The sequence below is a fragment of the Neolamprologus multifasciatus genome, chromosome 19 (genome assembly GCF_963576455.1).
Source record: "Neolamprologus multifasciatus chromosome 19, fNeoMul1.2, whole genome shotgun sequence".
In the NCBI taxonomy this organism is placed as follows: Eukaryota; Metazoa; Chordata; class Actinopteri; order Cichliformes; family Cichlidae; genus Neolamprologus; species Neolamprologus multifasciatus.
The window spans coordinates 1,236,440-1,248,939 of record NC_140457.1 but is presented as its reverse complement, the minus strand read 5'-3'; the positions used below and the strand labels follow the sequence as shown (position 1 = coordinate 1,248,939).

The window sequence follows — 12,500 nt, the reverse complement described above, 5'->3', positions numbered from 1 at the left end:
ATAACGAAGAACATTAAAACATTGCTGTTGGCCACATGTCGGCAAAGTTATGTGACATTAGTGACGTTTGTACTTTCAGCGTTAACTTGGTTGTAAAGCCTCATATATATATATATATATATATAGATGATTTTAGTCTCATGAACAACATTAGCTAATTGTTATTTACTCACTACTCTTGAAATAACTGTTCAGTACAGAAATGAAGCCCTTGAATCATGTTTTACAGTCCTGTGGTCTCAGCCTCAGATACTCAACTAATCAAAGTGATGTCAGAACAAAAATTAATGACCAACAAAACATTTTTCTCCTTCATTTCTGTCACACAAAGCTGTATGTAACGTGTCTCGCGGTTAGTATCATGGTTGCTAGGCAACCTGAACAGCGCGACGAAGGCTAGACCGTCCCATTTCACAAACCTCTCACTTCCGCACTTCTCGTACTTATAGTACACACCGTACGTAGTACGCGTAGTGCGCGTACTTCAAGCGTGCAGACCCTGAATTGGGACACAGCCTGTGACTATCGCCACTGCAAACAATCATGTGATCAACACTCTCACGGGCTCACTACTTAAGGCAGCTGCCTCGTTGCTGGATTATTGTGTATTATAGTGTTTTCTGTAGTCATTTTATTGATATGGTCCTGTTAAGGTTAGTGTTCGGCATCAGGGTTAGGTAAGGGGCGGAAATGTTCTTAGGGTGGCATGGAAATCATGTGGGGTGGCAAAATCAAAGCCATTTTTTAACACATGCAGGTGTTACATATGGTTAAAATGAGTCAAATACAGTAAGTATACATGTTTCAAATAAATATAGTCTATAACGTAATTATTTGCTGTAGCCCACATAATTAAACACTTTAGTTACATAAAACATAAAAACATAAAAACTGTATTGAATTTTTATCTTTTTTACTGTATAACCCGTATTTATAATAAATAAATATGTAGCCCAATAAATATAAATTCCAGAAAGCTACACAACATGGGGCGGTTTTGTCACAAAACGGCTGTGTGCAGGCAAGAGAAGGAACCAAACGCAAACTGGCAGAGACGAAAAGTAAACTAAAAAAACCCCACAGCTTTATTGCTGCCGTGGAAGGGAAACAAAGAACAAAACTAAACTGGGAAAACTAATAATAAATCATACAAGAAAACACAGGGAGAATCACACAGCTATGAGGGAGGACGCAACACTGAAGAAGACAGAGGACTTAAATAGACACATGAGGTAATCGGAGGAAATGGCAACACATGGGGAAACAGCTGACACACATGAACCTAACCACATCACAGGGGAAACATAAAACTAAACACAATGAACACAGGAACCGGGACCTCTTTCAAAATAAAACAGGAAACATAATGAGACGCAGATGACAACATGAACTTGGCAACATAAGACACACAGACATGAAACACATGAAGGGCAAGGGAGACTTAACAGGGGTTGAAAACACAAGTGGAATAAAATAAACAAATAAACTTGTAACTTAATGAGCTTAAATATACACTATAAATATCAAAATAAACTAAAACTCAAAACGCTGGGTCATAAGAACCAAGATCGTGACAGGTTTAGCTACAAGTCTAACTTAAGTTTGACACTTTTTTGTTAGAAAAAATTGTTGCTTAAATTTACAGTAAATGTCAGAAATCTAAGCTGTCATGAACAAAAACAGTATGCAATATATTCAGTTTTAGAATTTATATTCGGTGTTAGCTGTAGCTGCACTCAAAGTATTAATGCTACCTTATTTTAATAAACAACACAGTCATATGCCAAACTAGTGTGGAACTAGAGGAGGCAAGAGATCATTTTAGGGAGGAACAAGCCACCCTTCTACATCTGCCCCTCACCTTACATTTATAGATTCATTCCAACCTACTCTCATGCCTCTGGACACGTAACATACCGACGATTTGTCACATAGTGTTGGTTTGTTAAATGTTGTGATGAGAACGTGTTGGGTGAAAGTATGAGTGCATTTATTGATGACCCTATGGACAAACCAGAGATTCTTCCACTGCTTAATTTGTCTATAGACCAAATATCTAAAAACCAATTAGCTTTGAAAGAAAATAATGATTAATTGCAGCAGCACACTTTTAAATATGTTTTATTTTGCTACATTAGGACAGAAAAAGCTCAAGTCTTTTGTAGGTAAGAACAGTCAGTGTCAAACCAGTGTTTCTAATATTCTGTCCACCCGAGATAAGACTCATTACAATGTATTGTGTGGTGCAGCAGAATCTATTGTTTCATCAAAATCAAATACTACTACTTCTAATAACAATTAATGTTAATATCTTTATCAATAACATTTTATTATAAGCAAGCAGGAATAACGTTGATGAACATGCTGTATTATTTTTCCGCTGTAGTTCCTCACTGTGACCGCTGGAGGGCAGTAAAAACTTATCACAAACTACAATCAACAGGACACAAACACCACAGAGCAGTTTCTGTTTGCGAGATTATTATATTATCTTATGCCACGTTATACCCCTAATTAAAGATTGTGAAAGTATTATGTAGTTTTAGTTTGCATTATTCTCCTGTACTTAGAAGAAGGTGATAACTATTACATTTATTAGACTGCTGATTTATTGTGAATGAATGATATTGTTTTATGATGCATGATACTGCTGTGTTATAAGAAATATTGTTTTCAGAGAATCGTGGCCTTATTTGTCTGATTAGAAAAGAACAGAACCTACGGCACAGGAAGCAAGGAAGCAAGCACAAGGTCATAACTGAGAAAGAAAGAATGTGGATGTTTAGGTTTTATGACTTTGGAGGGGGGCTGAAGCTATAAGAAGAAGATGTACTGTGCAAAAGTGTGTGTATGGAATAATGAGAACTGTATGGAATAAGATGTCTGTGAAGGTTCTCAGTCATCCAGGTCATCGTAGTCAAAGGAGCTCATAAAGAAAAGCGTCTGGACTTCTTTAAATTGCTTGAAGACGTTTCACCTCTCATCCGAGAAGCTCTATACACAATTCATATCTGAATAATAAGATCACATTAGTTCCTGTGTTGATGTGATGGAAAGTTTGAGTGTGAGAAGCTGGGAGAAGTTGTTTGTTGTTGTTTCTGCTCTGATCAGAGGAACTACTCTATACTACAAGCCTCAGTTATAATTTAAGCAATCGATTTCAGGAGAATTTAATTCAGTCTACTTTGAAAAAGATCAAAACCTCTTTTTTTTTTTGCCTATCCTAGAATCATTAAAGAAGTTGCCATTTATAATATCACACTGAGGTGTTCAGACCCAGAGCCTTTTTAAACACCCTCTGAGCATCATCAGCGAGCTCATTGAGGAAATAATTCAGAGCTCTGTAGGTTGTGGTGAAGGAGATGCCTGCAGCCAGAGGGATTCCTATTAATGGAATCCACCTGGATCCTTCCTCTAGTGCCATGAGTGCACCTGTGCTGGTCAGTTGGGACAACACCTTCAGGAGGAGATCTTTGGTTATTTTTACTGCAGCCAGTGGTGATTTAAGAACATCAAGCAGCTCAGTGTAGGGCACACCTGAGCTGGCAGAGAGTCTCTCTAGTGATGGCTTATTAAGCCCAAATCCAACTACATAACTTATGGCTAAATCAACCATCATGGACAGGTCCATACAAATGGAATACCCAGGAACTGGAGCCCCTGCTGCAACTGCAGACAGAGTAGCCCAGTATTTTATTTTATATTGAAAAGCTTCTTTCTTCTTGTTGATGATCTCCAGGTTGATGTTGGGCAGGGCAAACAGCAGAGCATCTCTCTTGTGTGCAGGAAGTTCTCTCTCTAAGGTCTCATGTAAGAGAGAGAAATCGTACCGGCGGAGCTTACAGCTGGACACCAGGAAGACCTGTGGAGACTTGATGCCTTGTCCCTGAAGACCTGAGTTATAAAAGAGATACAACAAGAATCAGAGTTTATAATTGAGAATCAGTAAGATCAGTAAAATGGTATTTATATAAACCATGTGGGAAGAAAAAAAGAGCAAGCACATGTACAATGTAATTTTAATATTCAGTTTGCAAAATTAAACATTAAATAAATGATCCTGCACACCTCGCTGTGGCTTCAGTGAAACAAGAACCCAATTACAAAGTTCAGATTTTAGAAAGGCTGCAAACAAGACTGAATTCAGTTGATTAATTTGATCTGTTGGGTGTTGTTCAGTGTTAATACTGAAAACAAACTTTAAAAAGAGCTTTTGCTTGTGAGAAATAGCTACACTTTCTTTTTTACCACAGAAATGATTAACAAGGGAAACTCACGTGATTGTTACCTGAGTTGGATGATGGACAAACAAACTCATCTCACTTAGTGATAAAGGATTTTATAGGACACTCACCTCCAATACAGTCTTGTCTGATTTTTTCAAGAGTCTTTTCTTCACTGAAGTCTTTCTTTCTTTTCTCAGCTCGTATATCGTTGTCAATCCTTGAGCGAACAAAGTAGAACTTTTTCTTCATCTTCTGAATCTCCTGAGCGAGTTTCACGTCATTTTCTCTGAAGCGAGTGTCTGAGATGATGATGAAGAAGTCAAACTTCTCAAATCCAACAAGCTTCAGGTACTCATCAGCTGGAAACTTGGTGTTACCAACTCCAGGAAGATCCCAGAATCTAACACTGGGTTTGTTTGGATGGGGGTATTCTTTAACCACCATGGTGGTTTCTGTAACACCAGTAGGAGCAGCTCTCTCATCATCATCGCACAGCCCTCTGAGGGCATTAATAAAGGTGGATTTACCAGAACCAGACGCGCCTGTGATGGCGATATTTAGTGGAACATCATTTTGCTTGTCTAAATATTCTTGAATCTTTGCAGCTGCTGCAGCAGTGTCGTTGTTCTTCAGGTCTTCTTTAACTGCAGCAACTTCCTCTGGAAATGAATCATTTGGATCCTCCATGTTCATCTTTAAATACAAAAAGAAAGAATATAAAAATCACTGCATTCTCTGCAACTACAGTGTGTATATGTTCCTTGGGTGTATATATATATATATATATAAAAAAAAAAAAAACACCCAGCACGCCCCTGCGGGCGGTTTATCCTTCAAGCTCGGGTCCTCTACCAGAGGCCTGGGAGCTTGAGGGTCCTGCGCAGTATCTTAGCTGTTCCCAGGACTGCGCTCTTCTGGACAGAGATCTCCGATGTTATTCCCGGGATCTGCTGGAGCCACTCGCCTAACTTGGGAGTCACCGCACCTAGTGCTCCGATTACCACGGGGACCACCGATACCTTCACCCTCCACATCCTCTCGAGCTCTTCTCTGAGCCCTTGGTATTTCTCCAGCTTCTCGTGTTCCTTCTTCCTGATATTGCTGTCATTCGGAACCGCTACATCGATCACTACGGCCGTCTTCTTCTGTTTGTCTACTACCACTATGTCCGGTTGGTTAGCCACCACCATTTTGTCCGTCTGTATCTGGAAGTCCCACAGGATCTTAGCTCGGTCATTCTCCACCACCCTTGGGGGCATTTCCCATTTTGACCTCGGGACTTCCAGGTTATACTCGGCACAGATGTTCCTGTACACTATGCCGGCCACTTGGTTATGGCGTTCCATGTATGCCTTGCCTGCTAGCATCTTGCACCCTGCTGTTATGTGCTGGATTGTCTCTGGGGCATCTTTACACAGCCTGGACCTGGGGTCTTGCCTGGTGTGATAGACCCCAGCCTCTATGGATCTTGTACTCAGAGCTTGTTCTTGTGCTGCCATGATTAGTGCCTCTGTGCTGTCTTTCAGTCCAGCTTTGTCCAGCCACTGGTAGGATTTCTGGATATCAGCCACCTCCTCTATCTGCCGGTGGTACATACCGTGCAGGGGCCTGTCCTTCCATGATGGTTCCTCGTCTCCCTCCTCTTTCTTGGGTTTCTGCTGCCTGAGGTATTCACTGAGCACGCTGTCAGTTGGGGCCATCTCCGTGATGTATTCTTGGATGTTCGTTGTCTCATCCTGGACTGTGGTGCTGACACTCACCAGTCCCCGGCCCCCTTCCTTCCGCTTAGCGTACAGCCTCAGGGTGCTGGACTTGGGGTGAAACCCTCCATGCATGGTAAGGAGCTTTCTTGTCTTTATGTCAGTGGCTTCTATCTCCTCCTTTGGCCAGCCTATTACCCCAGCAGGGTACCTGATCACGGGCAGGGCGTACGTGTTGATGGCCCGGATCTTGTTCTTACCGTTCAACTGACTCCTCAGGACTTGCCTGACCCTCTGCAGGTACTTGGTGGTTGCAGCTTTCCTAGCGGCCTCTTCATGGTTCCCATTCGCCTGCGGGATCCCCAGGTACTTGTAACTGTCCTCTATGTCTGCAATGTTGCCTTCTGGTAGTTCAATCCCCTCAGTTCTGACTACCTTCCCTCTCTTTGTTACCATCCGACTACACTTCTCCAGCCCGAACGACATTCCAATGTCATTGCTGTATAGCCTGGTAGTGTGGATCAGTGAATCGATGTCTCGTTCACTCTTGGCATACAACTTGATGTCATCCATGTACAGGAGGTGGCTGACAACTGCTCTGTTCCGTAGTCGGTATCCGTAGCCAGTCTTGTTAATGATCTCACTGAGGGGGTTCAGGCCTATGCAGAACAGCAGTGGGGACAGAGCATCTCCCTGGTAGATCCCGCACTTGATGGTGACTTGTGCTATGGGCTTGGAGTTGGCCTCTAGTGTTGTACGCCACATCCCCATTGAGTTCCTGATGAAGGCTCTTAGGGTCCCATTGATCTTGTACAATTCTAGGCATTCCAGTATCCAGCTGTGGGGCATTGAGTCATAGGCCTTCTTGTAATCAATCCAGGCAGTGCACAGGTTGGTTAGCCTGGTCTTGCAGTCTCGGCTGACTGTTCTGTCTACCAGTAGCTGGTGTTTTGCGCCTCTGGTATTCTTGCCAATTCCTTTCTGTGTCCCGCTCATGTATTGACCCATGTGCCTATTCATCTTAGCTGATATGATGCCTGACAGGAGCTTCCATGTAGTACTGAGGCAGGTTATTGGTCGGTAGTTGGAGGGGACTGGTCCCTTCTTGGGGTCCTTGGGGATCAGGACCGTCCGACCTTCGGTTAGCCATTCCGGGTGTCTCTCATCAACTAGCAGCTGGTTCATTTGTGCTGCCAGACGCTCGTGGAGTGCAGTCAGCTTCTTCAGCCAGTAGGCGTGAACCATGTCGGGCCCTGGTGCTGTCCAACTCTTCATACTGGAGACCCTTTCTTGGATATCTGCCACCGTGATGGTTACTGGACCCTGTTCAGGGAGGCCCTCAGATCCACTAGCCACTGAGCATTGCCGTTATGGGTTGCGTCCTTCTCCCATATGCTCTTCCAGTATTGCTCCGTCTCCAGCCTTGGTGGTGCCCGTGCTGTTCTCTTATTATTGTTGCCACTATAATATACTATAATATTGTTACACTATAATATTGTTGCCACTGAGAGTACACCTTTGCTGGTTCTGTGGAGAACAGCTGGTTTATTCTCCTGCCTTCTATCTCTCTGGTGTACCTCCTCAAGCGGCTGGCCAAGGCTGTGAGTCTTTACTTGGCAGTTTCCAAGGCCTCAGGTATGGACAGCTTGCTGTATTTCTTATGCACCTTCTTTGTCGCACCTTTCTGCAACTCCGTTAGTTGGCTCACCTCCCTCCGTGCTACTTTGATCTTGCCCTCTAGCCTCCTTCTCCATGGAGGGTACTGCCCCTTGTGGCTGTTCAACTTGTAGCCAAGCATCTCACTGATCACTGCTGCCGTATTGTAGATCAGCTTGTTAGTGTCAGTAATCGTGGCTGTAGGTATCGTCCGTAGTGCTGCATTAACATCATCTAGCAGACCTTCTGAGGGTACTTCACGTAATCTTGGTAACCGGCTACGGGGGGTCCAGGTTTCAAGCTTGGCCATGATCCTATCTTTCAGGTCAGTTCCTCTCGCACTCAATGATCCTTCTCCTGTCGCACTTGGGGCTATGTACCCAATCTTGGGTGGGGGTGATGATATCTCCCCCCTGACCTGGCGTCCTGACTCCTCCTTGCCGTAGCATTTATGTTGTACCTCGTCAATCTCTAGCTGTGAGAGCAGTCCCTTCTTTCGAATGTTGGAACACTGAGCTACTAGTTGTTTCGCCGTCATTGTGGATGTTGGGTATCGAAGAATCCATAGGTCCCTCATCCTATTCATGTAGCCCCTTCCGCCGGGGTTACTTGCGTAGTAGCATTCCAACAACGCCCTGTTTTCGTCTCTTGCCCACCGATGCCTTCTTGTTCCAGTAGCCCACTTCTCGTCAGGGTGCCCTGGTTCCTCAACACCTGACGCGGACCTTGTTGATCCGGGCGACGTCCGAGCCGGCATGCCTTCATATTTATCTGTCTCGCTCATATCTGCGGTAGGCTCGCTTAGCATAGGGGGTCTAGCCTTAGGACCCTTACTGGATACAGACGCCCCAGGCAGGAATCGAACTTGCGATCCTCTGCTCCAAAGGCGTGTAGTTTAACCACTACGCTATCCAGCTGCGCATATATATATATATATATATATATATATATATATATATATATATATATATATATATATATATATATATATATATATATATATATATATATATATATATATATATATATATATATATATATATATATATATATATATACAGACATGAGCGAGACAGATGAGACAGACATGCCGGCTCGGATCAACAAGGTCCGCGTCAGGTGTTGAGAAGTGGGCTACTGGAACAAGAAGGCATCGGTGGGCAAGAGACGAAAACACCAAAGGGCCCGCCTACTGACTGCACTCCACACACTGCAGCACAAATGAACCAGCTGCTAGTTAACGAGGGACACCAGGAATGGCTAACCGAAGGTCGGACGGTCCTGATCCCCAAGGACCCTGTCAGGCATCATATCGGCTAAGATGAACATGCACATGGGTCAATACATGAGCGGGACACAGAAAGGATACCAGAGGCGCAAAACACCAGCTACTGGTAGACAGAACAGTCAGCCGAGACTGCAAGAATCTACCAAGGAGATGCTCTGTCCCCACTGAACCCCCTCAGTGAGATCATTAACAAGACTGGCTACGGATACCGACTACGGAACGGAGCAGTTGTCAGCCACCTCCTGTACATGGATGACATCAAGCTGTATGCCAAGAGTGAACGAGACATCGATTCACTGATCCACACCACCAGGATATACAGCAATGACATTGGAATGTCGTTCGGGCTGGAGAAGTGTAGTCGGATGATAACAAAGAGAGGGAAGGTAGTCAGAACGGAGGGGATCAAACTACCAGAAGGCAACATTGCAGACATAGAGGACAGTTACAAGTACCTGGGGATCCCGCAGGCGAATGGGAACCATGAAGAGGCCGCTAGAAAAGCTGCAACCACCAAGTACCTGCAGAGGGTCAGGCAAGTCCTGAGGAGTCAGCTGAACGGTAAGAACAAGATCCGGGCCATCAACACGTACGCCCTGCCCGTGATCAGGTACCCTGCTGGGGTAATAGGCTGGCCAAAGGAGGAGATAGAAGCCACTGACATAAAGACAAGAAAGCTCCTTACCATGCATGGAGGGTTTCACCCCAAGTCCAGCACCCTGAGGCTGTACGCTAAGCGGAAGGAAGGGGGCCGGGGACTGGTGAGTGTCAGCACCACAGTCCAGGATGAGACAACGAACATCCAAGAATACATCACGGAGATGGCCCCAACTGACAGCGTGCTCAGTGAATACCTCAGGCAGCAGAAACCCAAGAAAGAGGAGGGAGACGAGGAACCATCATGGAAGGACAGGCCCCTGCACCGTATGTACCACCGGCAGATAGAGGAAGTGGCTGATATCCAGAAATCCTACCAGTGGCTGGACAAAGCTGGACTGAAAGACAGCACAGAGGCACTAATCATGGCAGCACAAGAACAAGCTCTGAGTACAAGATCCATAGAGGCTGGGGTCTATCACACCAGGCAAGACCCCAGGTGCAGGCTGTGTAAAGATGCCCCAGAGACAATCCAGCACATAACAGCAAATGGTAAATGGTAAATGGTAAATGGCCTGTATTTGTATAGCGCTTTTTACTAGTCCCGCCTAGGGACCCCAAAGCGCTTTTTTACACGTCCAGTCATCCACCCATTCACTCTCACATTCATACACTGGTGGAGGCAAGCTACAGTTGTAGCCACAGCTGCCCTGGGGCAGACTGACAGAAGCGATGCAAGATCAGGGTGCAAGATGCTAGCAGGCAAGGCATACATGGAACGCCATAACCAAGTGGCCGGCATAGTGTACAGGAACATCTGTGCTGAGTATAACCTGGAAGTCCCGAGGTCAAAATGGGAAATGCCCCCAAGGGTGGTGGAGAATGACCGAGCTAAGATCCTGTGGCACTTCCAGATACAGACGGACAAAATGGTGGTGGCTAACCAACCGGACACAGTGGTGGTAGACAAACAGAAGAAGACGGCCGTAGTGATCGATGTAGCGGTTCAGAATGACAGCAATATCAGGAAGAAGGAACACGAGAAGCTGGAGAAATACCAAGGGCTCAGAGAAGAGCTCGAGAGGATGTGGAGGGTGAAGGTAACGGTGGTCCCCGTGGTAATCGGAGCACTAGGTGCGGTGACTCCCAAGCTAGGTGAGTGGCTCCAGCAGATCCCGGGAATAACATCGGAGATCTCTGTCCAGAAGAGCGCAGTCCTGGGAACAGCTAAGATACTGCGCAGGACCCTCAAGCTCCCAGGCCTCTGGTAGAGGACCCGAGCTTGAAGGATAAACCGCCCGCAGGGGCGTGCTGGGTGTTATATATATATATATATATATATATATATATATATTTGCCACAGCTCGGCCCCGAGGAGGAGGCTCCCCCACTGCACTATAGCTTCACCAGTAGCAAAGCAAACACTGTGACCGCCGGCCTCTAACTCTCTGCTGTCTTCACACAGGTTCAACAAAAGGAGCTGCTCCCAACTCAGAGGGAACTGCACTGACAGGAGAGCCGGACTTGGGCTGGACCAGGACATCAGGAGTGCCTGTTGACAGAGGTGGAGCAGGTGTCCTGTCTTTCCGACTCTCTCACTCTGTCACCATACCTGCTTCAAGCCCTGGTGGACGGGGCTGTATGAAAAGTATGAACATGTGTTTATAAGTTACACTTGTGTTTGAATCCTGCAGCTTATCACACATTTGATTTCCATGTGTGACGACTGCAAGTGTCCAGAGTGAGGACAGACTGAGGGACCCACTGCTGCACATCATCTGTGAGGCTTTGCACCCCTGATGATCCACCAGGACAAACTCAGCAGTGTGTGAGGAAGAGGAGGAGGAAGAACCAGCAGCAGCTGACAGATGGAGAGAATAGACAGACTGTTCCCTGTTTGTGAAGGACTGCTAGAAAAGTTTAACATCACTAACTGTCTGTCCTGAATCAGTCTTATTAGGTAATGTTCAAATAATGTTATCATCCAGTGTTTTCAGTGTGGGAGAAAGTACTCAGGGCCTTCAAGTTACACACTATGAAAGGCAGCAACAAGTTTAATGTTCAGAGACCTAAAGTTTGTATCAGCAGCAGAATGGAGCTAAAAAAAAGTGTTTGTTTCAGTTCTATGAAGCTTTGAGTATTTTGGATTAGTAGCTGCTGTGTTTGTTGCATTTTACCTGAGGTTTCTTCCTGTCCTCGTCCATGAGCTTACGTTGACATTCTAGTTCATCTTTAAGAGCCTTGGCCTTGTTTACTTCCTCCTCAAACTGCTTCTCAAGCTTCTTTTTCTCATCTTCAACAGCTTTTTGTCTTTTCAACAGCACCTCTTTCTCAGTGAGGAAACATTGCTCAAGTCTGGCTTTCTGCTCTTCAATTTGCGCTTGTTGGGCATTTTCCATCTGTTAAGACACAAATTCAGAAAAAAGGCTCTAGACTGTTAGTGAAATACCACTTATTAATAAATGTATCTGAAATATTTGAAGAAATAACTCAGTATATCTATATATTTCAAATATCAATAACATTTTCGTGTCTGTATGAAGCTACAGTTAGCAGTTAGTTAACTTAGCTTCACATCAACAAAGGCTACTGCTAATCTAGCTTTGTCCAATAAAAACAACATCCAGCGCCTTAAAAATATGATCTAGCATGTTAAATATAATCTAGTTAAGACAGTGACAAAGAGAAAATACATTGTTGGGGAACAAATAACAGCTATGCTAAGCTCACCGTCTCAAAGCTTTTGCTTTATATTTAGCACCTACAGCATCAGTGCTCCATTTGATAAACACTCTGCAATTATATAAGTTGAACTACAGTGGTCCCTCGCTATGACGTGGTTCACCTTTCGTGGTCTTGCTGTTTCACGGGTTTATTTTTTTGTAATTTTACATGCTTTTCTTTCTTTTTTTTACAGCGCATTGTGTCCTGATTGGCTGTAGACCATTGTCAATCAACCTCGTGCCGTGTCTCCTGTACAGTACAGAATGCGTTTAGCTTGTCAAATTTACATAAATCTTCAATCGCCAGCAG

The 12,500-nt window shown here is 44.6% G+C and overlaps 2 protein-coding genes across 2 annotated transcripts in view; both read right to left on the bottom strand.

Annotated features, from left to right (window-relative positions):
• The window catches only part of LOC146495631 (interferon-inducible GTPase 5-like), a 143,388-nt gene that overhangs the window by 27,295 nt on the left and 103,593 nt on the right, over nt 1-12,500 (bottom strand). The gene's annotated exons all lie outside the window — the stretch shown is intronic.
• LOC146495633 (uncharacterized) overlaps nt 1-12,500 on the bottom strand; it is a 183,512-nt gene that overhangs the window by 152,676 nt on the left and 18,336 nt on the right. The window contains exons 8-10 of the mRNA XM_085144247.1: nt 11,645-11,866; nt 4,355-4,919; nt 3,267-3,894 (exon numbers count right to left, since the gene is read on the bottom strand). Of these exons, the coding sequence (XP_085000373.1) occupies nt 3,267-3,894; nt 4,355-4,919; nt 11,645-11,866 (1,415 nt within the window). The remainder of the gene's footprint in view (nt 1-3,266; nt 3,895-4,354; nt 4,920-11,644; nt 11,867-12,500) is intronic.